Source organism: Dermacentor variabilis, chromosome 9 (genome assembly GCF_050947875.1).
Source record: "Dermacentor variabilis isolate Ectoservices chromosome 9, ASM5094787v1, whole genome shotgun sequence".
In the NCBI taxonomy this organism is placed as follows: Eukaryota; Metazoa; Arthropoda; class Arachnida; order Ixodida; family Ixodidae; genus Dermacentor; species Dermacentor variabilis.
This window is the reverse complement of record NC_134576.1, coordinates 154,359,593-154,387,120: the sequence shown is the minus strand read 5'-3', so window position 1 is coordinate 154,387,120 and position 27,528 is coordinate 154,359,593. Positions and strand designations below refer to the sequence as shown.

Genomic DNA, 27,528 nt, shown 5'->3' with positions numbered 1-27,528 from the left:
TGGCGCGAGTGTGGCTCTGCTAACACCACCTAAGAGCGGGCTCTCTCTCTTTGGCCCACATCTAGCTGCTCAACGTGGGGCCTCTTGGGCCATCGGACGGTAGTTTTAACAGCTTTGCTTCGTTCGAGACCTTTGTTAGAACCGAAGCGTAGGGCTAGCATGGATTTTGATCGTTAGCATCGGCGCGTGCTTTCTTGAGCGAGGCAACTGTGGCTGTAGTATGTTTGAACTCTTCAACATGCTAAGCCTTCTCGCAACTGATTCTTCTAATGACATTCGTCGGTACAAGAGCCACGTGGTCTACATCCTGGGAGAGCAAGGCTTAGCACCCGCGGAGCATTGGCAAGCCTGAAGCGAGTGAGTACGGAAGCCTCGTGGATGGTCTGAATTTCTTATGTAAATAGCTTCTTCTATCTCTTTGACTCTGATGAAGTTGCAGCTCTGGGAGCTGAGTGGCCACAGGCTACAGGTACCACTACGGGCTCACTGGTATTGCAGCCTGGCACAGGGCGCTCCGACACCGCCTGGGATGATAGGCACCATCAACACGTCTCATCCTGGCTGCCTGTTTTGCGCCCATTTTGGGTGTTGTTGTTTGGATGCCGGTTGTTGTCAGGGTAGCGACGCTTTAGGCCTAAAGCTTTACGAAGCTGCCTGTCACACGTGGAGAGACACAACCTGGTGGACAGTGGTGTTGAGGTGTTGAACTTTGCTTCCCTACTCCCAATTGGCCTCGCACGAATTGAAATTACTCGTTCGACTCAAGGAAGCGAGCTTAATTCACCTGAACTTAGCATCTGAGTAGCCGCCCGATCTTTTGCTAGCTGAGTTGAACATTGTATCATGTGAGCGATGCACATGCAGAATTCCTCTCCCTTGCACTACTTTAGTGTTTGCCGAGTGCGTTGAGTGTACGCACCGTGAGTGGAGTCATCCCTGGTTTGCTGTCACCTGCACATCGTCTGCGCTGCTGCCCCGGACTACAATCGAGCCGCCCTGAGGCCACTTCGGCGGCCGCCTTTATCCAGCTTGCAACCCTCGGCAGCAGAGAAAGGAGCCGGCTACTGTGGCTCTCGCCAGCAGGGCATGAGCGATGCTTGCTTGTACCGACTACTGCGTCGCCGTTGCCGTAGTCCTGGCCAGGAATTGTGCCGTCGAGTCTGCAGAGCCGCTGCTGTGGCCAGCGGACGCCAGCGATCTACCTCAAGGACAATTTCGGCTCGCATGTTATGGACAGCATGTGAACATTTCCTCAGCGCGGCCACTGTTGCATGTACCACCTTGTTCGCGAAGCACGCGTTGATGTTAGACCATGTGACATGTTTCGCCGGAATATGTAGTGATTTAAGCTTGGGGGTATGTGGGGATGCACGACTCTCACGCGTCCCCTGATATGTTGTTTTCCCACATAGCTCCTGTCTCCTGTTATCCGGCTTCGCCGCGTGGCCTGATGCCTGCGGCAGTCGGTGTGGTTGAAGCGCATTGCGAGAGATGGCGCGAGTGTGGCTCTGCTAACGCCACCTAATAGCGGGGTTACTTTGATGCAGAAAGGATAAGGCTCCTCCTCTTTGGCTCGGAATCGGCAAGCAGCGCGGACGTTCTGCGTGCGCGCCGATCCATGCTTCTGAGAGATTGTCTCACGAAGCCTACTTTGGAATGGACGAACACGATCGTTCGAACGTGCCACCATTCGCGTGACCGTAAGTGCGAACGACCAGGCATTGGTGTCCAGGATGGGGGCGAACATAATCACTCATTATTTGGTCGCGGTGAGACAGACTTCCGCGATTTGACGCGCACCCATCGGCATGTTTTGTGGATAGCGACTCGGCTAGCAGGCGTTGATCTATGAAAGGTGCAATTAATGCCCTTGCGATTGTTTGCCCTACTGTGTTGTCGTTCCTTTGTCCCAAGAGCATGGGTGAGAACCCCCCTAACTGCAGACTATTTACAAAGTATATTTACAAAGGATAACTGCAGTGCTGGCCAGTTCAGCCACCAGCTCAAGAGCGTTTGTCATCTTCGTCGGGGCGCCTGCGTACATCCTTCACAAGAAACATGCAATATGCATGTATCGATATTAACATGCGTCGACCGTTTTACTCGTCGGCCCGAAACTCTTCCACTTACGAGCATTACCACAGAAACAGTCGCACAGGCTATTGTCGAAGTCTGGATCAGCCAATATGGCATACCCTCTACTATAACCACTGACCGTGGTCATCAGTTTGAGTCCACACTTTTCCGTAACATCTCAAAAACACTTGTTAGCACACACATTAAGACAACTGCCTACCATCTGGCGTCTAACAGAATGGTCGAATGTTTTCATCAACAGTTAAAGACTGCCCTAATGTGTTCCAGTACCATGCCATGAACGAAAAAACTTCCTCTTGTGCTCCTCAGTCTCCATACTGCACTAAAGAGCGACATGCAGTGCTCTATGGCAGAACTTGATTTTGGCACAACACTCCACGTGCCCGGAGAGTTTTTGTGGTACACAGTCATCACCTGTACCCTTTGAAATCAGCAACTACACAAGCCAACTCTAAGCAATGATGGACACCATTGTTCCGCTACCTGTTTGCCCCACTCATCAGAACTAGTTTGTAAGCCCACACCTCAGCAACTGCACACACGTCTTCATACGCCGAGGTGTAGTCTGTGCTCCACTACAACCACCATGTTGAGGCATGTATTCTATGCAGACGACAACGACGATATGGACATTAATGGAGTTCGTCCAATGAGTCAGTGAGATTCGGCTAAGAAGACGTATCTTTGTCCTATTTGTTTTTGAACAGGTTGTCCTGCTGTTATTGATGAACGTTTCCTGGTCTTCTATCAGTGTTGTACTGCGACAGTGGTGGAGGTGCAGGGTGTTGACCGCGTCTGATGCTTCGGAGTCCTTCTGGGAGTCGTTCATCGAGCCCGGACGCGTTACCACCAGTTACGACACTTGTGCATCGCTTTAGTCGTTGACTGCTAGGCCTTGCCCCAGAGTTTTCCCCTCTTCAAGCACCTCTCTCCAGGAGCTCTACACACCTTGCAATGGCCGAAACCAGCCCACTGCAAGCACTCCAAAGCAGCCAGTTTTCCAGTCCACAACAAGTAAGTGTTCTGTATTCTCTGGTTCCCAATCGCTATCGCGGTGCAGTCTTCGAAGACAGTGAAGATTGGCTTAACAAGCATGAACGCGTCCCACAGATTAACCAATGGAGTGAGCAGCAAAAGCTCTTCCACGTCTATTTCGCCCTTGACAACAGTGGCCGTACTTGGTACGAGAACTGCAAAGCTGGCCTAACAACATGGAAGGACTTTCAAAATCACAAATACTTTTGCGAGTGCCGACCAACGCGGCCGCGCCAAGCAGATGATGGAGCTACGGGTACAACAACCTAATGAGTCGGTCACTATGTTTGCCGAGGACATGGCCCGCCTCTTTCATAGAGCCGACCAGAACATGACTGAAGAGAGGAAGTTGTGCTACCTCATGCACGGTGTAAAAGAGCAATTGTTCACGGGTCTTTTGCGGAATCCACCAGTCACCGTCGCTGACTTTATCAAAGAGGCTACAGCTATTGAGCGGGCCCTTTATCAATGATGCAGACAGTACGATCGACTGTCCACCAGCACCCCAATAAATGCCGCCGCAGTTACTGGCGAGTGTCAGAACCCCTCGCGTGATTTGATCAGAGAACTCATCAGAGAGGAAATTCAAGAGATTCTGACACCAACAGTGGATAGACTCGTAGCGTCAATCGCCGGAGGAGTGCGGGGCGACCAGGCAGGCATTCCCGGCAGCCGACCTTCAAGATCACCGGCATTCCATGACTTACGTCATTGCTATCCGATGTCCACCACCCGTTACAACCACACCGCTGCACTAACAGCCTCCGACAGTCGCTCCTTGGTCACCGCCGCAAAACAACGCTACGGGCAGCCACAATTTCGAAGAACCGACGTATGGCGCACCGTTGATAGGCGCCTACTCTGTTTTCACTGCGAAGGCACCAGCCACATTTTGTGTCATTGCTGGCATCGCGACACATCATTTCGACCTTTTCATCCGTGGTCCTATGGTCCACATGCATATGACGACTCCATGCTACGCCGTAATGACGCTGCTTTTCAGGGACCTACAACAGTGCACCCAAGTGACGAATCCATGCTCAATCATCGGTCTAATTTTAGCCGTCGGTGGCACTCTCCAACCCCTCCACGTCAGATGCCTTCCGCTAGTGGACGTACTTTTACTGACCTCCGAGAACAAAGGTCGCCCAGCCCACGCCGGGGAAACTGAAGGCGGTGACCTCGGGGGTAAGGCTGCAGGTCCGCCACAATACAATGAAAAGCCCCCAACACTCTCGCCGCAGAACGACATGAAGCAGATAAACACTGACACCGAAGAAATTGTGAGCACTGACAGCAATATTTTCGTGGATCAGCAGCTGGTGACAGGGTTAGTCAACACTGGTGCCGACTTCTCTATAATGAGGCAGGAACTCGTTAGTTAGTTAAATGGGGTTTATTGGCGCAAAAGCGGCTAAGGCTATGCTGCGCCAAACACGAGGTGTTTTAAAATCCAGTTGATGAAGGAAAAGGCTTTGTTAATAATCTATATTTTATGTAAAAATCCAGTGTCATCTAGAAATTTACGGACGTCCCATAATGGGACTAGCGGATCATCGCCTAAAATTAGAGCAGGGTGTAAAGGTATGTGTAGTTGATATAATTTGTGTAAACATGCTCCTCTGTGTGTTTCAATATGCGTACATGTCAGTAATACGTGTATAACTGTCAGTGGCTCTTGACATTTCTCGCATGTTGGTGTGTCCTCTTTCGCAAGAAAATAATTGTGTGTGAGGTGTGCGTGCCAAATGCATAGTTGGCATAAAACTACTTCTATGAACCACTCCTGATGATAACATGACTTCCACTCGTAAACTATGGGTTTAGTGAGATGTAGCTTGTTGTCGGCACAACGGTCCCATTAGCATTGCCATTTTGCTGTTAAGGCTTTTCTAATTGCACGGATGCTATCTTGGTATGGAAGTGTTGTGTTTGTTATCTCTTTGTACGCTGCAATCGATGCACATCTATCAGCTGCTTCTTTACCCGGCATCCCAACATGGCTTGGAACCCAGCAGAAACGAATTGACCTCCCGTATCTGGTAAGCGCCACCATGTTTAAAATGTCTCCTATCAAGGGTTCACACTCAGATTTCAGCTGTAGAGCCTTCAGTGTGCTTAAAGAGTCAGTGTATATGAGTGCATTTTTGTGTTTATCAGTGATAATCTTTTTAACAACAACCCGTATAGTGTAAACTTCGGCCGTGAAAACGGAGGCGTGTTGTGGCAATCGAATACTTGTTTCCCAATTTTCCGTTACGGCCCCCACACCTAGGTAATCTTTTGTTTTAGAGCCATCAGTGCAATATTGCATGTTATTTTGATATTTGTCCTGAAGTGCACGGAATTCTTGTATAATGTGTTCGTGTGGGATGTCTCTTTTCTTTAGATGTGTTAACGTCCAATCACATAAGTGTGTGAAATCGTACCACGGGGCCGACCGTTGTGGCTTTTTGGCAACCTGGAGGACTTCGTGGGGAATGTCATAATGCCGACGGTATTGCTCATACTGCAGGACAAGTGGCCTAATCATGTTCGGTTGATTTGTATAGTGTAAGCGTGAGTTCCATTGTGTGAGGATGTTGTAGCATATGTGTTGCGGTGATGACTGAATTTTGAGTATATAAGAAAAAGTGAGTAATACTCTGCGCTGCTGTAAGCAGGGTTCATTACACTCGACGTATAAACTTTGAATAGGTGAAATTCTGTAGGCACCACATGCCAGTCGCAGTCCAAGGTTATGTACTAGATGAAGTCGTCGGATGTAGGACTGTCTGGCTGAGCCGTAAACCACGGAGCCGTAGTCTAAAAGGCTACGCACAAGAGACCGGTAAACATGTAAAAGGCACGTTCGGTCGGAACCCCAGTGCTTATGAGACAAAATTTTAAGGATGTTTAGAGCTTTATTTGCTTTAATCTTTAGTGCTTTTATGTGATTTAGGAAGGTAAGTTTGGCATCAAAGGTTACTCTTAAAAACTTATGGTCTTGTTTCACCGGCAGTATGGTGTCGTTCAATTTTAGGACTGGATCGCTGTGTAGCTCTCGTTTCTGAGAGAACAAAACAGTAACTGTTTTCTGTGTGGAGAAACGGAAACCGTTTTTGTTAGCCCATTGAATAAGTTTATTTATTGTCATTTGAAGCTGCCTTTCACAGGTTGGCAAATTTTAGGCGCAGCAAGCCACTTGGAGATCTTCTACGTAATCAGAGTGCATAAGAGACGACGGTATAATCTTATTAACCGAGTTCATTTTTACTATAAACAGTGTCATGCTGAAAACACAGCCTTGTGCAACGCCATTTTCCTGCGTAAATGTATGAGAATGTACTGTATGTACCCAGACGTACCTGAAATTTTCTATTAGACATAAAATCAGCTAGGCAATTCAGCATTTTACCACAAATGCCGAGATCAGCCAGGTCTCTTAAAATTCCATATCTCCATGTGGTACCATAGGCTTTTTCTAAATCGAAGAAAACTGCAAGACTGTGTTGTTTGTGCAAAAATGCATATCGAATTTCATGTTCTAGATGGACAAGATGACCAGTAGCTGAACAACCCTTTTTTATATCCACACTGGTGGGGGCCTATGAGGTTTCTTGATTCTAAAATAAATGAGAGTCTTATATTGATATTGCTTTTATTATCATTTTTTCGGGTCACGCCACCACAGTTGGAATGTTTCACCCACAGTTTGCACTCGTACAGGTCCTGTTCGTGGCGTTGCTTGGCCAGTCCTGTTCCACGTCACCGGCACCACTGGCTGGGCCTCAGCTGAGCGAATGCTGCTACCACAACGAGTTCTCAAGCAGCGAGCCATTTTCTACAAAAAGCGGCCGGGATCCACGAGATATCGCACCACCAAACCTAATTGATGGTCATCCACTCGGCTGGCAACTCGGAACCATGTCAGCTGACCTGCCCGAATATAACCACGCACCCTTCTTCCACACTTCGGGCCATGCCACCGCAGTTGGAATGCTTCGCTCACAGTTTGCACTCGTACAGGTCCTGTTCGTGGCGTTGCTTGGCCAGTCCTGTTCCACATCACCGGCACCACTGGCTGGGCCTCGGCTGAGCGAATGCTGCTACCACAACCAGTTCTCAAGCAGCGAGCCATTTTCCAGAAAAAGCAGCCGGGAGCCACCAGATGTCGCACCACCAAACCTAATTGATGGTCATCCACTCGGCTGGCAACTCGGAACCATGTCAGCTGACCTGCCCGAATATAACCACGCACCCTTCTTCCACATTTCGGGCCACGCCACCGCAGTTGGAATGCTTCGCTCACAGTTTGCACTCGTACAGGTTAGTTACCTTGAAGCTTCATGTTATCGTAACAACAATCCTTGTCTCATTGCGGTGTCGTGGCCCCCTGATATGTCCAACGGCGTCAAGCGGTTTGCGCGTACAGCACTGTATCTTTTGCGCCTGTTATTGCTAGGCGGAGACATTGAAGCGAACCCTGGTCCAATGACGAAAGCACAAGAAGAAAAACTTGACATGGTATTCAGTGCCATACAACGCTTCGAAGCGAGTAATTATAACTTGTTGGAATCAGTGAACAAAGTGTTACACATACACAGTGGACTAAAAAATGATCTTGAAGTACTAACTAAACGCGTACATGAAGTTGAAGGTAAACTTGAGTCACTTTCCTCAGAGAGACCAATCTCAAGCCAAGAAGTTAATCTAGCCAAAATGCAAAATCAAATCCAGGATTTAGAATCAAAATTTGCATCAGGAGTGTCGCCTCAGTCTTGCAGCAGCAGCAGCGAGCGTGATATATCGATGATGCACAATAAAATAGACGATTTGGAAAACCGCTCAAGGCGCTCTAATCTCCTCTTTTATGGCATACAAGACACGGGTGATTCGGAAGACTGGGAAACGTCCGAGCAAATAGTAACTAAATTCTGCAAAGATCAACTAGGAGTATCAACAGCTTCAATCGCATGTGCGCATCGCCTTGGACGATTTTTAAATGAACGCACTCGACCAATTATTGTGAAGTTTTTCAATGATAAAGAAATCGAAACAGTGCTTAGTAATGGCCACAAGCTGAAAGATACTAACTTTGGCATTTCTCGTGATTACTCTGAGGCGGTTCGCGATAAAAGACGTAAACTTTGGCAGTTCTCCAAAACCATAAAGAAAGAAAAAGACCGTGTAAGCCTTGTCTTTAACAAACTAAAAATTAACAAGGAAGTATACGTATGGGACACTCAAGCAAATTGTGCGAAGCTCGTTTCCCCGGTTGTGTCTCCAGTTTGACATAGCACCAACTTTTCAACTTCACCTAAGGTTGCACAAACACCACAAACATTAACAAATAGTACGATTAATACTGAGGACAGTTGCTGCTTTTTATACACTAACATTAGAAGCGTTATGTCTAAAAATGTCGCACTATCTTCACTAATCGACTCAACATCGGCAACAGTAATAGCATTAACTAAACCTTGGTTGAACGATGCTACTCCTAATGAAAACATATTCGTTTGTGAAGTTGATTTTAATATCTTTCGTTGTAATAGGAAAAATCGTCGAGGTGGTGGTGTCCTCCTTGCAATAAACAGACAGTATATTGTAATGCCCGTGGTTATTAGCACTTTCCTTGAATGCGTAGTAACTTGTTTTAAATTCAGATCAAGTAACGTAATTATTGGTGTCTTTTATCGCCCACCGGACCTTACTCATGGGTTATCAGCGGAATTTCATCGCATTTTTACTGAACTTACTCATCGGTTTCCACATTCTAATGTAATCATTTTTGGTGATTTTAATTTCCCAGACATAGCATAGTCCCCACAATCAACCTATAGCACACAGTCAGAGTCGCATGCGTTCCTACAGTGTTGTCTTGATTTCAGCCTAACCCAATTAATTTCAAGCCCGACACGATGTTCTGCGCACTCTTCTAATATTCTTGATTTGATCCTAACGAACAATCCAGATATATGTTCTGAAATAACTCAGATTATTGGTCTATCCGATCATGATGTTTTAACTGGTCGCTTTGTTCCTTCACCTATCAAAAGTCAAATTATCAGCAAGCAGATTAGGTGTTACAAAAGAGCTAACTTTGATCATATTAACAATGAACTATCGCTTTTTTCTATCGACTTTCTGAGAGAATACTTGTCGCGGACAGCAGAAGAAAACTGGTTACTACTTAAAAACGCACTCACTAATCTCATAGATAAATACATCCCGGTCATTTCCATAAAATCCGATAACACTGCTCCTTGGTTTTCGCTGAACCTTTGTCGCCTAAATAACAAGAAAAAAAGATTATTCAGGCAAGCTGACAGAAATCGATTATCTAAATCCTGGCGTCGGTACAAAGCATGTGACGAAGAATACCAAAGTTTACTCAAAGCCACGCGCAGACAATTCTATAAACGGGACCTGTCATCGATGTTAACAACTAACCCTCGGCGCTTTTGACGTGTCATTAATCCCAAGCATAATTCTGACATCGTCCTTACTGATCATGACGGCGCAGCGTTAACTGACACTGATTGTTCCCAACTACTGAAAGAAACTTTTTCATCGGTATTCATTTGGAACCGTTAGCCACCATGACTCGCACTGATTCGTTTATGCCGGAAATAATAATTACCGATTCTGGAATTTATTCTCTCCTCACTAATCTTAAGATTTCATCTTCCGCTGATAATACTGGCTTAAATAAAACAACTCTAAAAAATATTGCCCCAAGCATCTTCCCAGTACTGTCCGCCTTATTTTCACAATCACTATCAACAGGCGTTATCCCTCACGAATGGAAGGTGGCTAAGGTAGTGCCATTTTTCAAGTCTGGGGATCGTTCTTCACCGCTTAACTATCGACCAATTTCTTTAACAAGTAACATTTGTAAATTAATCGAACATATTATACATTCCCAGGTCATTAACTACCTTGAAGAACATAACCTCATATTTAAGCAACAGCACGGTTTTCGCAGAGGCTATTCATGTGACACTCAGCTCGCTGGTTTTATTCACGACATACATTCATCAATAGACACCGGAATTCAAGTAGATGCCGTATTCCTAGATTATTCAAAAGCATTCGACCGTGTCCCTCATCGTCGACTTATTCACAAACTTACACAGCTGAACATTGACTCTACTGTTGTCACATGGATAAAAGACTTTCTCTCTAACAGGATGCAATTTACATCGGTTAACAATCACAACTCATCTCTAGTCCCCGTAACATCTGGTGTGTGTTGGGCTGCTGAGCACGAGGTCGCGGGATCGAATCCCGGCCACGGCGGCCGCATTTCGATGGGGGCGAAATGCGAAAACACCCGTGTGCTTAGATTTAGGTGCACGTTAAAGAACCCCAGGTGGTCAAAATTTCCGGAGTCCTCCACTACGGCGTGCCTCATAATCAGAAAGTGGTTTTGGCACGTAAAACCCCAAATATTATTATTATTATTAACATCTGGTGTACCACAGGGAAGTGTGCTTGGGCCCCTACTTTTTCTAATTTACATTAATGATCTACCAGACGGCATCAAATCCAATATCAGACTATTTGCTGATGATTGCGTCATATATCGTAATATTCACTCTAACTATGATCACGACATTCTTCAATCTGACCTAAACGCAATAAACGTATGGTGTTCAACTTGGCTAATGCCTCTAAATCTTACTAAAACTAAATTCATGTCTTTTACTAATCAGGCGCCCCGAACATCAACATCTTACATCTTAAACAACAGCCTTGTTGAACAAGTTTCCAGCTGCAAATATCTTGGCGTACACTTAACCCCTAACTTGACATGAAATAATAACATTAATCATATCCTTGCTTCTGCAAACCGTTCGCTTGGTTTCCTTAAACATAACCTCAAACAAGCTCCCGTACACTTACGCAAATTGGCATACACAACACTAATACGCCCTAAAATGGAGTACGCGTCAGCCATATGGGATCCCCATCAAGCATACCTAATAATTGACTTAGAAGCCCTGCAGAACCGTGCTGTACGCTTCATCTTTTCAGATTATTCACGAGAAACCAGTATAACAGCATTAAAAAATCGCGCCGAACTTGAAGCCTTGTCACTTCGCCGTAATATATCTCGTTTAACACTATTCCATAAGCTCTACTATCACGTATCCCTTCATAACGAGTTCATGCATAAACCCTCAGCCATTTTTCCGCGGCGGGATCATTCTTGCAAAGTTAAATGCATAATGTGTCATTCCCTCGCATTTGGTCAGTCATTCATACCTCGCACCGCGAAAGAATGGAATATGATTTTGCCAAACAGCTTGTGAGGGCAATGGGTCTGTAGCTGCTTGCGAATGTTGGGGATTTACCGGCTTTTAGAAATGGAACTACTATTGCCTTTTTCCACTCTTCCGGCATTATACCAGGTTCCCAGATTATGTTGAAAAATTTGAGGAGGGCATCTACAGGTGCTTGAGACAGATGAGCAAGCATGGTGTAGTGAATACGGTCGTGACTTGGCGCTATGTTATTCCCTGCAGAAAGGGCTCTGTTTATTTCTTGTTGTGTGAGGGGGGAATTGTATGGTTCATTTGACACGCCAGTAGTGGGCAGCTTCTGTTTTTCAGCAGACTGTTTGCACTGTAAAAATTCCTTGGTATAATTCCCTGAACTGGATACATCACAGAAATGTTCGCCAAGTATATCTGCCTGTTCTTGTATTATTGTTTGTGTGTCTGGACTTCTAACGTTATTGTGTAAGCTGAGTTGGAGAAGTATGGGAGAGGCCTTTGCCCTGCAGTGGGCGTAACCAGGCTGATGATGATGATGATGATGATGATGATGATGATGATGATGATGATGAGTAATCTCTCCGAAACTTTCCAACCTGTACCCACGTGCGTTTAGACTTGACTGAACTGTTTATGGAAGGTACGTATTTCTTCCACAATGATTTTTCTGCCTGCAGTCTGATAAATCGTGCCTTGGCTTTGGCCTGTTTAAAGCATAGAAGGTTGGTGTAGGTGGGGTGTCTTCGTAACATACCCCAGGCCCTATTTTGAAGTTTTTTGTTTCTGTGCACTCAGGAGTACACCAGGGGAATTTTTTTTTTTTTTTTTTTTTTTGCGCACAAGGCTGGATGTTTGAGGTATTGCCTTTTCTGCCGCTGAAATTAAAACTACAGTGAACTTCTCATTAATTTCATTTACGCAGAGTTTCTTTAAAAATACTTCGAGTTTTGTTTTGCATGTTTCATAAAAAGCGGCCAGTTGGCAAGATGTATTTCCCAGCGACGTGGCTTAGAGTTTATGGTAGGTAATGTGGATGATAGCCTGATAAATGTCGACAAATGATCACTTCCATACGAAGTGTCGAGGACTTCCCACTTACAATCGCTAAAGACAGACGGTGAGCAGAAGGATAAATCTAGACAGCTAAATTTGCGTGAGCTTGGTGAAAATTATGTTGGTTAACCCGAGTTTAAAAGACATATTGCTGTTAGACAAAATAAAATCTTCGATTACTTGCCCTCTTTGGTCTGTTCTATCACTGTGCCAGAGGGTACAATGGGCATTAAAATCTCCTACTAAAATAAAAGGCTCCGGCAACTGGTGCATTAGATTTTCCAGTTGTCTAGTAGTAAAATGAGTATGGGGTGGGATGTAAAGTGAACAGATGGTGATGACTTTATGTGATAGAAGGGTGACGGCGACAGCCTGGAAAGAAGTATTCACCAGAACATCTCGTGTGGGGGTGCGCCTTGAACGACTGTGGCGACTCCTCCCGACAAACGGCTAGGGTATTCAAGGTCTCTTCAGACAACAGTGAAACCTTTGAGAATTTTGCTATTTTTTTGGACCAAGATTCATTTCTTGAAAACACACTACAACTGGCCATTACATGCCAAGATTACTTTCTGATTATGAGGCACACCATAGTGGAGGACTCCGAAAATTTCGACCACCCGGGGTTCTTTAATGTGCACACCTAAATCTAAATACACGGGTGTTTTCGCATTTCGCCCCCATCAAAATGTGGCCGCCGTGGCCGGGATTCGATCCCATGACCTTGTGCTCAGCAGCCAAACATCATAGCCACTGAGCAACCACGGCGGATGCGAAAAAGTGTTGATAATCTCTTTGGTGTCACCTATATTGTGTACAAGACCTCTGTAATTCCAGTGTACAATGAAAGCCAGGGTTGTAAAATGAAAAATATACTGATGTTTGCGAAATTAAAAATTAAAGGTGACATACGATATGGGACAGTACATGCTTAATGGGCAGTAACCGTTCAGGTTGCCTGACCCTTTTTCTGTATAGTTATAAGGACCTTGTCCTTCTTAGAGCGCTCAGAAGAGCGCTGGTTCTTTTGGCATCAATGACGCCTTGGTGTTCTGGTTAGTCTTGGGACCTGCGGAATAACTGTCTGCGGGGCCGTCTTGGATGATGGTGGAGCAGCACTAGCTGCTGCCACCGAGGGGGCGGATGGAGTTGCTACAGGCCCACTGACTGTGACCCCTGCAGACTCCCGAGACCGATGTGGTGCTGCCCCCTACCGCGCCACATTGGCATAGCTTATTTGAGGTAAGAGTGAAAGCCTCTTCCTTGCTTCGAAAAATGAAATCTCTTTTACTGTGAGAGCAATCACCTCTTTCGCCATCTTCCAACAAGGGCCATGATCGTGAATACGCTGGATGATCCCCTTTGCAGTTTACACAGCGTGGGGGAGCGTTACAGTTTTCAGATGGGTGATCATTGGCGCTGCAGTTCGCGCATGCGTCTTTGCCTCTACATGATTGTGATGCGTGGCCGACCCTCTGGCACTTAAACCACCGCCTTGGATTCGGTATGTATGGTCTGACATTTATCTTTAGGTATCCTGCGTCGAGAGAGGTGGGGAGAATACTAGTATCAAATGTGAGGATCCCATGTTTGGTGGGGAGTTGTTCATTGTTTCTTCGGATTGTAATTCTTTGTACTTTGATCACATCTTGTTCTTGGAACCCCTCGAGGAGTTCCTCTTCACTCAAGCTGAGAAAATCTTCCTCAGAAATAACGCCCCTGCAAGTGTTTAATGAGCGATGGGGAGACATTGTCACTTTGATTTCACCAATGCTGGCGAGTTCTGACAGCTTTTGCACTTGTTCTTTGTTCTTCAATTCAATTAACAGGTCTCCGATGGTCATTTTCGAGGCTTTGTAGTCTTTTTGAATTTTTTCTATGAGGCATTTCACCACCAAGAAAGGGGATTACTTACGCATACTTAGTGTTCCTTCACTATGCAAAATGTGGTAACATGGAAAGTTGTCTAGGTCGTTTCAGAGGGCAAATTGAAAAGGTGCATCGGGGCGGCCTCTGAAAAGAGGCCGATCTGGAAGTCGCAGGAAAGCTTCTGCCATAACATGGTTTCAAAATTCGGCAGCGGTGGTAGCCACCCACCACCGAGCCCAACAAGGGGACGCTACAGGTTCTGGGCAACCTGCACACGCCAGCTATGCACTGCCGCTATAACCCAATGCATATAACCAAGACTGGATATACTACACATGGTTAACCCTTGCCGCCAGGAAATTCGGAAGCAAGAAGAAGTGAAAAGAAGACAGGAAAGATGAGGACGACGAAGATTGAAGAGGAGGACAGGAAAAGGCGACTGCCGATTTCCTCCAGGTGGGTCAGTCTGGAGGTGCTGTCTATGTGAAGCCGAGGCCGAAGAGGTGTGTTGCCTCCGCCGGGGGGTCTTAACGGTCCAAACACCCAGCATCGGTTCAACCCCCAGGATCCCCCTTTCCCCAGACAAGGCTAAGCTGCGCACGGCTACTCGCGGGAGGGTCCAACCCTCGTGTGCTCAGGTATGTGGTGTCGCAACACACCAAACGCATGCTTACGCAGACGCCCCTGCGGGGTGCAGGAAAAAAGTAAAGACGTAATGGACAGGACCTCACATAAGGATGGCAGGCGGGCAATTACTGATGCCTACTGGAAGATGTACTGCTAGAATTAACATTGCGGATTCTTTCGCGGCCACTTTCATCGTTCTTCCTGTGTGCTATAAAGTTTGATTGGAATGGATTTCCTGAAAGAGTATGGCGCTGTAATTAACATCCCAGACCGCATGGTGACGTTTTATAAGAGCCCTGGTTTGGTCCATTGCTTATCGCTGCAGCGCAACTCCTTTCATCTAGCAGAAGACGACGTCGTCATCCCACCTCGATCATGTACCCTTGTTTCGGTAGCATGTGATGCACCATTTCAGTGTGAGGGAGTTGCCGACCAAATAACCATGTTGTTGCTTACTCACGGCATCTCGGTCACACGAGGAATAGTAAATGTCACCAACGGGCGCACGAACCTGTTGCTAACCAATTTTAGCACAGAGCGACGGTACCTTCAGAAGGGCACGGCTGTGGCTTATTTTGATGGTGTTGCGAATGTTCGCGGCTGCTGTTCACTACTCGAAGAAGCGTCTACGCAAGACCCAGCTCCTGCACTTGACGTCAGCACTGCTTTGTCGCAGTACGAACGAGAACGGCTTCTTACACTATTGTCCAAGTTCAACGGCTCTTTTGCGTCAACGCCCAGCATCTGTTGGACGCCTCTAACGAAGCATCGAATAATTACAGAGGATACGGTAAGATCAATCAGGTCACAATGAAAGACGTGTACCCGCTTACCTGTATAGATGATTCACTCGACAGGCTTCGTCACGCACGTCACTTCTCTTCAATGGACTTAAAAGGCGGATATTGGCAAATCGAAGTAGATCCGAGAGAGCGTGAAAAAACTGCTTTTGTGATGCCAGACAGCCTATATGAATTTAATGTTTTGCGTTTCAGCTTGTGCTCTGCTTCTGCTACGTTCCAACGCCTCATGGATGCTGTGCTTTCGGGTCTGAAGTGGAAAACCTGCTTAGTGTACTTCGACGACGTCATCGTGTTCTCACAACGTTTGAAGAACACCTTGAACGGCTTGAAGCAGTTTTTCAGTCCATACAATCTGCCGGCCTCGCCCTGAAGTCAGAGAAGTGCCACTTCGGCTTTGCAGAACTAGTTTCTTGGTCACATCGTCAGCCACACGGGCTCGCCCGGATCCTGAGAAAATTGCCGCCATAGCACAGTTTTCCATACCATCTGATAAAAAGGCTGTCAAGCACTTCCTCAGCCTCTGTGCCTATTACCGGCGGTTTATAGCGGACTTTGCTCCCATTGCGTCACCGTCAACTCGCCTGAGGAGAGACGACATTGCTTTTGTATGGGGCAGCGAAGAGCAAGGTGCATTCAACGACTTGCGGGAACGTCTCCAGGCACCTCCAGTGCTTTCTCACTTTGATGAGACTGCTCGTACACTGCTTCACACTGATGCCAGCAATGTTGGCTTAGGAGCTGTTCTTGTGCAGTGGCAGGAGGGCACAGAAAGAGTGCTTGCCTATGCAAGTAGAACACTCTCACGCATAAAGACTAATTACTCCACAATTGAGAATGAATGCCTCGCCGTAGCATGGGCAGTTATGAAATTTCGCCCATATTTGTATGGCCGCCACTTCACAGTTATCAGCGACCATCATTTACTGTGTTGGTTGACAAACCTTAAAGATCCTTCAGGACGATTGGCGCGTTGGAGCCTACAGCTGCAAGAGTTTGACATGACTGTCATGTACAAGCCGGGGAAACGACATACGGATGCTGACTGCCTGTCTCGATCACCAATAAAGTTATCTGCTTCACCCAAAGAATACTCAGCATTTCTTTGTGTTCTGGACACATCCACCATCACGCAACAACAAGGTGACCCTGAGTTGCTTGTACTCATCAATTACTTAGAGGGCAGATCTCTGAAACCACCTTGAGTTTTCGCAAGAGGACTGTTGTCGTTTTGTTTGCGGGCCAAAGTCCTTTACAAAAGAAACTTTTCTTCGAACGGGTCCCCCAATCTGCTCGTCATTCCTGCAGCTCTTCGTACGGAAGTACTTCAAGCCTGTCACAACGAGGTGACTTCTGGTCACTTAGGCTACACGAGAACATTAGCCAGAGTGCAGCTGAGGTACTACTGGTCACGACTTACCACCGCTGCGAAACATCATGTTCGCGCTTGCCTCGACTGCCAGAGGCGCAAGTCGCCTCCGTCAAAACCAGCCGGTCTCTTACAACCCGTCCAGTTTCCTCGAAGACTATTTGATCAAATTGGAATGGATATATTGGGCCCACTTCCTACTTATACTGCAGGGAATCGCTTTGTTATCGTCGCAACCAACTATCTCACATGTTATGCTGAAACAAAGGCAATCCAGAGAAGCACAGCAGCCGAGGTGAAGCACCTTTTCATTGAACATGTGTTGTGACACGGCGCACCAACCGTCGTAATAACAGACCGAGAAACCGCATTCAGAGCTGCACTTTTACATTACGCCTTGCTGCTAAGTGTAACAACTCATCGGAAGTCAACTGCCTACCATCCACAAATCAACGGAATAACACAGTGCCTAAACAAAACAACTGAAGACATGCACTCAATGTACATGGATGTTGAACATAAAGTTTGGGATGACATCCTACATTACACCACCTTTGCATACAACACGGCAAAACAAGAGAGGACGCGCATTACTCCGTTCACCCTTGTTCACGGACGGGATGTACGAACGATGTTGGATGTGACGCGTCCACACGACTTTGACGACACTGACACAGATGCCGATGTGTTTACGCAACGCACAGAAGAGGCTCGACAGCTCGCACGCTTGCGGATCTGCCAGCAGCAAGACTATGGCACAGGGGGCTATGATCTTCATCGTAGCATGGTAACCTATGACGTCGGCAACAGATTGAGTTTGGACACCCATACGGAAACGAGGCCTCTCCAAGAAGCTGTTAAGGCAATACTTCAGACCGCATCGAGTATTGCGCCAACTCAGTGATGTCACATACGTTGTCCGCATGAAGCTGTGTGTGAGCGATTAACTATGGGAGAGACCCTTACTTCCCCAAGTGACACTTCTGGTCTAGCATCGGGGTGATGCTCTCTTAGGGAGGGACAAATGACGCATGTATTCTATGCAGACAACAACAACGATATGGACCTTAACGGACTTCGTCTAGTGGGTCAGTGAGATCCGGCGAGGACAAAGAAGACATATCTCTGTCCTGTTTGTTTTTGAACAGATTGTCTTGCTGTTATTGAAGAATGTCTCCCGATCTTCTATCTGTGTTGTACTGTGACAATATGATGACCCTTCAGGGTACTCAACACAAATATTGTACAGTGATGATCAACTGGTGCAAAGACACTGTATCCATTGACCGTCTTAAACTGCCTCATACAGACAATGAATCAATAAGCACAGACACCACCACAAACTGCTTCGAACCTACTTATCGCCATCCTCGAGTGCGTTTTGCTACAGCTACGACCTTCATTTCTTCCTTTCACACAGCTATGCAGCCTCGTAGCTTTGCCTGCGTCCCCCTATTGCTTCGCAATGCTTCTTCAAAGGCGACTGTCGGTGAAAACAGGTGGGACACTCTCAGGGTGTCCAGGTTTTCCCTGAGTGACACAGACCTTTGTATTATGTCAAGACAGGCTGACACTATGTCGCCCAATGCTGTCATTCTTTAGTAGGCAAGTTAACAAAAAAAAACTACTTAATCCAGTTTGAATAGTAAGGAGCAGTGTTTATTTTATTCAAGAAATAAACAGATGGGAGAGGTTAGTAAAATGCACTACGAATAAAATATCTTCGAAATGGTAAAACCCATTGCAAATCGAGTTGAACATTCATTCCTCAATGCTTAGGTCCTTTGTGTTGTCACCTCCGTACACCGTGTGTTCACACTACGGACCATTTTAAGCATTCTCTTGGTTAGTTGTAGAGTTAACGTCCGATTTTTTCGGACTCCCGAGGGGCCACGAAAGCATTCGAAAAATCGGGCAGTTCGAAACGATGACTGCATGTCTTTTACTGCCCTTAAGTGCTCAAATCGCCACAGGCACATACGAAAAAGCTCACAAGGCCAGCCCGTACACTTATTAGGCATCGGAGACAGTGGCTGTATGCATGTATAATTAACGAATAGCTATTGTGTCCTGCGACAATTGCCTATTCCAACTTTTCGTATGCTTCACCGCAATACTTCATGTATGCTTCACCGCGTAACACTGCCATAGTGAGGCGAAGCTGACTTTTGGGAACCGGTATTATGCAACGTGTTGTGCTTTCCAAGCTTCAAAGCCATTGGCCAGGATTACAAAGGCGGCGGAGTTGACGCCATTGCTGACAGCGGCATATTCTTTCAATGAAAAACACAGCACAGAATGGAAAGAAGCTTAAAAGCGAACGTCGAAATGGCTAGGCCTAGCGTTGGCGCAGTGGTGGCTAGAGCTGCCAGTGAGTCTGCGTGCGAGCCTCGCGGCAGCGAGGCAGTCAAGATGGTGGTGGTGGTGGCTTTGGCTAATGGCGGTTCGGACCAGCTGTCATGGCAAAAAGTCCGGAAATCGAACGGCGAAAGTTTCTTGCGTTCTAAATTTAAGACGTTCTTATACATACTCTATGGGGAACGTGGTGGTGCCGTAAAGCCGTCCGAATTATCGGGCATCCGAAAAGTCGGTCGTTGACTGTACATTGGCAAGTCCTCCAGTGGAGGACACGGCATGAAAAGACGATTCATTACGATTCCTCTCTGTTACTCGAGCCAGCATTAGCGTGACTTTCGTCCATTTTCAATAAAATTACAGCTCGTTTTCCGTGATAGAAGCACAAATTCTCCGAGTTTTCCCCAAGTATTTTTATACTATTCAAGATCCCTGAGGATTCCCAGTTGGTAGACACCTTGACTCTGTCCAATCTGCTTGAGCTGCCTGCTTGAGCTGCTTGAGCGAGGTTGTCGCTCGTTGCCACACCGTCATGTGCGACGAACGCAAGTACTGTGCCTGAAGTCAGACGGCTGAATGTGCCATAAGCGACTAGTGCACGTGGATGCTCACTGTTGTAATGTTGATCGTAGCCAATGTATAGTGTATTGCCTGAACCTTATGCAGTGATTGAATGCAGTCTCATTTCGCTGCTGTCTAACTTGGTTGTGGTCGCCATGTTATGTTTCTTGGATATGGCAGCCTAGTCAGTTGCATTTGCCTGAAGTCGGACGACTGAATGTGCCGTAAGCAACTCATATACATGAATGCTCACTGTTGTCATGTGGATCTTAGCCAATGTATAGTGTATTGTCTGAAGCTTATGCTGTGATTGAATGCAGTCTTGTTTCACTGCTGTCTCACTTGGTCATGTCATTGTGTTGTGTTTCTTGGATGTAACAGCCTGATCAGTTGCATTGGGCAACAGTCTCTCGAGGTAAGCACCTGCTCCTGCATTCTGCACGGTGACAAAGACCCCGTTTACATGCACCTTGATTGATGCTCCCCATTCTTTTCCTGCTGCTGCCGTGGGCAAAGTGTGCTTGTGGCCTCTGTTGGCCAGGATTTAGAGTGAACTATGACTAGCATGCATGCTTGCATGGTCTGAACTGAATAACATTGATAGCCACGTGGGTGTGAAGGCCCGCAAGAGTGGCTGCTGAAGGTGACGCCCATGAAACTGACCATGTCTATATTGAGAGAAAGTGGGGAACCAAGTGTGAGCAACAGATTAGCGGTCCCAAAAGCCAAAAAGAAGCGTATAGGTTGGAAAGGAGATAATGCTAAAAGGCCGGGTAGTCCATGTTGCTGTGTTAGGTGCAGCAGCAGATGCCTGCGTCACCCAAATGTTTCGCAATGCGAGTAGCTCATCTTCAACGGTGACCACCGGTGCAAACAGGTGCGACACTGTCCAATCTGTTCGCACTGCTGGTTGTCACACATTAGCAGACTGCCATGCGTGACTACAAAACTCAGCAGTACATGAGCTCGTGTTAATGGTTTCAGCGTCTCAACATGCAAATTTTATTTATGCTCTTTCATAATAAGGTGCACCGCTCGTCTTCTGCCAATAAAGTCGCACAACCTGTTCATCAGTTGTGGTTTGTTTGTGTGGGCATCAGTAGAGGCTCTTTGATCTCTTGGCAATTAGAACGCACCAGCTACGAGGCAGCCAAGGCACTGAGGCATGCCGCAAAGCCAGTATGGCGAGCACCGCGCACACCAGCATATGCTACCGGTAAAAAGAGGCCATACTGAATTTCGCACTATGCACAAAAAATGCATTTCCACTTCCTGCTTGAGCCACGCCATATGTAGGGTACCCTGATAAGTTCAATGCACTGCTGCTTCTTATTTTTGTACCACTGTGGAAGGTACAGTTTCCCTTCTCTAAAGTTTGTTCTTTATTCTGTGGCCAGCTGTAGAAGAAAATGACGAAGGTACGAACAGTAGTACGAGTGCGAGAGGCAGTATGGGAACACTAGCATGATGAGCATCAGAGCCAGCTGTGGAAGATGGTGGCGAATGTGCGAGCAGTGGCATGTGTGTGTTCGCATGGTTACACCGAGGGGCGGCAACGCTCAACATAACAGGCGCTTAACAGCTGTGCTCTAAAAAGAATTATTGCTTGGTGATCAGGTCTACAGCACAAATGTATCACTAGTTAAGTAGCAGTATTGTCAAGCTTCTACACAACGAAGTACAATCAACATAAATAATTAGCAATATTGACAAGAAAAAAATTTCATAACTTTAATGGTTACTTGTGTTATATTCATGTTTGAGTTGGTTTTGCAGTACAAGAAACAACAGAGACAACATAGAAGCACACATGGACAGCTCTGCCGTGTGTGTACTTCTCTGCCATCCGTGTTGTTTCTTGAGCTGGAAAAACCAATTCAAAGAAGAATCAAGACCAACTAGCCTGGCTGTCAGTTCTGTTCTCTATTTCATATACTCGTAGGTGTTATTTGCCAAATCATATTACTACAGTCCAATTCTTTGCTTTGTGTATACACACACTTGTATTTATTTTTCAAGTTTTGTTTGGTATTGCTACATTATTATTATTTCATTATGCTTAATGAATACCGCATTTAACGTGCAGCTTTGTTGAATAAAAAGTGCATTCAAATTTGCATACATGTTACAATCGTAGCTAACGCTACTGAAAATCAAAAACGAAACAGATTCTTACTAAAATAGAAATCTAAATGCAAGGTAGCTGGCCACAATGCCATGGAATGGACGTTTATTTATGCCATTGTTTGGGGTCACCATTTTCCAGTTCGCTGTACATGTGGCATTTATAAGGAATTAGATGGAACTGAAGATGACTTTCTGTGGTCTGTACACAGCAAAAAGAGGCTGTCAAACTCCAACAGCAACTGGCTGCTAAGATTCAGCTGTGTGCGAGTGTGTGCCTTTGTATGTTCCATGAAGTTGTTTCCACACATTATGCATTGACTCAAGTTTTGCTACTTGGTGTGCACAGTAGAATCGGCAGCAAATTATTTTTTTTTATATTTAGGCGGTAATATTACTGTGTGTTACTATCGGGGGCACGGTAGAATTGTGCAAATACGTTAACTACTGTGCCCTGCTAAATTTGTGTCTAGTATATAGTAGTGTCTTAGTGCTGTTGTATCAATTTGCATATTCCATATTTTATTTTTTCCAAAATAAGATGTCACTGCTTTGCAGGTAGTGGGAACTGGTCAAGCTGCTAGATTGTGCTATTTACTCACACCATTCGTTATGTATAACACATGAACATAAACATTCAATTAAATATTTGCTTGCATGCTTACATTCTATATGAAAAATGCCACAGAAATTGCATGGAAGAATCGTGCACAGAATGCATGCGTTCAAGTTGATGACTCACAAGGATGTAAAAAGTGGAGAAGATGGGACTGCTGGTAGCACGCAGCTTGAGCCGTGCCCGGTTGAAGCGCAGTGCCATGAACAGCAGGAAGACCACATTGGGCACCAGGATGCACAGGTCCCACATGCGCACCCTAGGGACACCAGAGGATTGCTGTGCTCTATTCACCATTTTGGGACACCAACAAAAATTTCAGGCTTGTTTCAATATGTGTTCCAAGTAAAATCCCTATGGAGGCGCACTGTCGGCCTGCAATCTGGCAAGCACAACAGTGCAGTAGTACACGAGACACACATTCCTATGGCACAGCTTTAAAACAAGTATGCTTGAGAACATCTGCTCAGTTGCTAGAATACAGGTAATTTTTATGTTGAAATTTAATTTAAAATGGTTCAGCAGCACTTCTGTGTTTGACATGCATCCAATTATAGAGAATGACGGAAGAGTGGGGGCTGGTACAGAAGGTTGCAATGACATCGACACATCCATCAAAGAAAAATCAAAGCTTTGAGCTGAACTAATGTGATGATTCAATCAGTCTTATTAATTTTCAGTCTTTATTAGTAGTACAAAGGGCACTTTATCACATTGTCACTGTGACTGGTCGGACATGAATGGAGGGTAAAAAAGGAATAAAACGAAGTGATCATTATGTTTACATTATTCTAGCCCCGATCACTTATACTGTCAAACTACGAACTGTCTTCTTTCAAGTGCCACTGCTTTTCACCTATGTAGTAGTGCTGCAAGCAAGCCTGAGCTCCTCGCCCTTTCAGCAGAGTTGTGGTTGGCAAGTACAAGAACCATTGACAATGCTCAAGGAGCTGTGGACTAATGAAGACATCAACATTGAAACTCGCACAGCTTACATGTACCTGGATGATCAACAGAATCGCCTCAAAAAGACGTGTAAACTCGCCCATGATGAACTGGAGAAGGCACACGCGATACAAGACCTCCTATGACCTGATGAGCCATCCCTGCAAGTTACCCATCGGTGACAAAGTACTTGTTCCACAGTCTACTGATTCCAGCAAACTGCTGATGCAACAGAAGAGTCCGTTTGAAGTAAACAAACGGAATAACGATGAGGAAAAAAATATTTCACAGCAATTTTCTATAGATGCATGAATAACGCACCATGCAGTGGGTCTCTAACATCGCCAAGATTATCAAGATCCTTCGAAAACTAAAGAGAAACCATCTACTATGATCTACTACAGAAAGTTCATTTCCAAATACGCCATGATCATCAAGCCTTTATATTGACGATATTGCATGGGCAACGGCTCAAGCGAAAGCTTTCACCGCTCTGAATACTATTTTAAGCTTGGCGACGCTCCCATTTTGCAAGCACCCAACGTGCCAAAATTATTTCTCCGCCGCCACCCGCACCTTAAACACTAGTCTTGATGCCGTACTGCTCATGCTAGGAAATGATTAGGTCTTGCATCCTGTTGCTCAGCTAGCCGGAACCTGTTGCCTAGGGAAACATGGTATACCACTATACAATGGGAGTGTTTGGCACTTGTATGGGCAGTAGAAAAATACTATCTGTATTCATATAGCAAACCATTTGTCATACAATCGGAACATCAACCTTTGCAATATTTGCACACAGCCAAATATCTAAATGGAGTTTTGCAATGCAACTTACTCTTTCAGTACTCTTTTCTTTTTAGTTGATTGTACCAAAGGCTCTGATAAAGTTGGAGCATGTTATCTGAGCCATATTCATTTCCTTGCACTACCAAGAATAGGGTGTCCCAAAATTCATGCAAGAAGTAATTTTGATAGAGAACACAGTTCATAAATAAATTTTTTAAATTTTGTATTGATTCAAAAATATGCAATAAAGGCTTATGTATGGAATAGCACAATGGGGAAATGGCCTTCACAGCTTTGCTGGCACATTATGCTTAAGTGTCGCTGAATTTCGTTGATACAGCACTGAATTTCCTCCTTCAAGGCATGGGTGATTGTGGGCTTGTTGGTATTGAAGCTTAGACTTCAAAAAACCCCAAAGAAAAAAGTCCAATGGCGTTAAATATTATGGTCTGAGCGGCCAATTCGATCACTAAAATGGGAAACCTGCCAAACCTTCATTACTTTAAAAATATTGCTGGACAATAACAACGCTTTGTTCTTTTGTGCAGTGCTCCATTTTAATAATTCTGGTCTATCAGTTGTCATGCTGTCTTTTTCGCTCGCAACACTTCAATGCACAAATGGTGCGAAATTCAAACCGTGCGTGAATTTTGGGACAACCTATATATATTAAGCTAGTGGTTATTTGTTTAACCTTTGGTGTAATGTAGGACACAAAAGTATTCATCCACATTTCTTCTTAAACAGTGGTTGTATATGTATCTACATGGACCTTTGCAATTAATAACCTCTTTTGCAAGTGGACCTTCGTGCAACTGGTTTAGATTGTTTTTACAACTATTCTTATCCATTAACAATGTTGTGAATTACTTTCTTAAAACCAGGGGTAATTGCCATAATACATTAGGAAAACGTAGAAAAATGCAGCATTTGCAGTAAGGGGCCAAAAAATTGACAGACTCATGATGCATGCTGGTGTCCTGGGCTGCTTGGCATTTGAGGCCATACTGCACCAAAGACACATTGCCACATCGTTCTCAAACCATCAAGGGCTTCTGCTGGTCTAGACAACCAGGTGAGGTGACGACCACCCTTGCTGTCAGTGGTGAGAGCAGTAGCCGGAGATACTATGCTGGTACTGCTGCTGCTGTGGCTGCAGGTCATGCTATGCTGTGTTGTCGTCCGCAAGCCACTTAACACTTCCTGTCCAGGAGATCGAGCTCAGTGCATCAGCAGAGTCCACATCAATGAAACACATGGCCAAAGGCATGGTCCATAGTTATGGTTTGGAGTTCTCAGTTTTTGCTGATAAATGCTGAAAAATACCTGCTGATTTCCATTTTAGGAATTCGGCTTAAACTGAAGAGTGCCGAATTTAGGAAGCACGCCACAATGTGACTGGACCCTTCCAAGTTGGCTTGGTGCTCACTCAAAAGCTTCCATGGATATGGGGTGACAGTGGGGTTTAAGGATGAGCAGGTCTTTTTTGCCAGCCTCACTCGAACTTCGGTCAAATACTGGGGGCCACGCCAACCATGTCATAACCCTTTCAGGCATCAATTAATTATATTGATTGAAAACTTACTTTCATCACATTTCTTGCACCTTAAGATGTATTTCTTTTAAATGTACAGCTGTAGAATATTCGAGGAATTTTCAGTTATTTAGTGAGCTTCGTCAACTGCACAGATTGTGCGCTCCATGCAAGAACTCACTACAGGAACAATAGGTATAAGGGTATCAACTATTTCATGTCTATCAGGCTTGAAAATTACCTATCCAGCCACTTAAAAAATATGCCTGGTACAACATATTGTGAAAGGCAATGTAGGAAGTTAACCCGATACTTACAACCGTATATTCATGACTCAGAAGGGTTTGGGTGCAAGCTAGTTGGTATAGATCATTCATATTTAAAACAGCACCAAAAACACGGACAAGGGAGGACACAGGACAAGCACCGACTTCCAACAACACCTTTATTGAAGCCTGCGCAAATATATACAATTCACAACCGGCATAAAGAGAGTAAAAGAAGAAAGGGAAGGCGAGTCGTAGGTCAACTACTGCTGCGCATGCGTCGATATCATTAAACAATACAAATGTAACCATACACATAGTGGACACATGCCAAACTGATTAACTTCTAGGGAACTTAAGTTCTTTATCACAAAGAGCTATGGAAAGGGAACTAACACAGGTGGCTCCTAACTGACACATTGAAAATGCCGCAAAGATTTCTCTGGCCATCTGATTGCTATACCTTATCAACACGCGTGTGTTGTCCTAGGAGTGGTGAACAGCCCCACTTTGCACAATGAAAAGCCAGATTACTGCCAGTCTTAATCTTGACACAGTGCACATGCTCATGCAAACGATCATTGATACAACGTCCTGTTTGCTCTATGTAAGTGCAGCCGCAAGAGGTTGGAATGGAATACACTACATTGGTACTGCAATTTACAGGCTTGGCGACATGTTGCTTATTGCACAGTCCAGGTGTTCTCCTGCTTTTGTTGATTTTTTTGCACAACCTTCCCAACCTGTTAGGCGCGGTAAACACCACCTTTACACCGGCCCGGCCTGCGGCTTTCTTGATGCAATGGGACACACCATGTATCTACGGGATCGCAACAGTCTTGGTTAAGTCAACAGCCGCTTTGCGCTGTTTCTTGGGGGAACAAACTTCTTGCAATAAAACTTCCGTCAAGGATGACAGCAGTTGTGCAGGATAGCTATTCATTAAGCAAAACAGAGGTGAGGCGTGCAGACAGGACACAAGAATAGAGAAGTGGACAACACGAAGGCCAACTATCAACTGAAGGAAGCACTGAGGCGAAAAAAGAAAGAAGACACAAAACTCATCTGCGAAAGCTCAGGAATGGTATCACCACGTGTCAGTCGGGTACATCTGCCTGTCTACGTGAGAGACAACTGTTAAGGCACTTAATCTCTTCCTTATGTAAAGTAATCGAAGGCTGACTCATGCAAAATAGCCACTTGCTTTATGCTGCTGGACTTGTT

At 45.4% G+C, this 27,528-nt stretch overlaps 1 protein-coding gene across 12 annotated transcripts in view; it reads right to left on the bottom strand.

Annotated features, from left to right (window-relative positions):
- The window catches only part of LOC142557859 (transmembrane protein adipocyte-associated 1 homolog), a 210,713-nt gene that overhangs the window by 129,988 nt on the left and 53,197 nt on the right, over nucleotides 1–27,528 (bottom strand). For all 12 annotated transcript variants that reach the window (XM_075670074.1, XM_075670070.1, XM_075670072.1 and 9 more), the window contains one exon: nucleotides 22,897–23,029. In XM_075670074.1, the coding sequence (XP_075526189.1) occupies nucleotides 22,897–23,029 (133 nt within the window). The remainder of the gene's footprint in view (nucleotides 1–22,896; nucleotides 23,030–27,528) is intronic.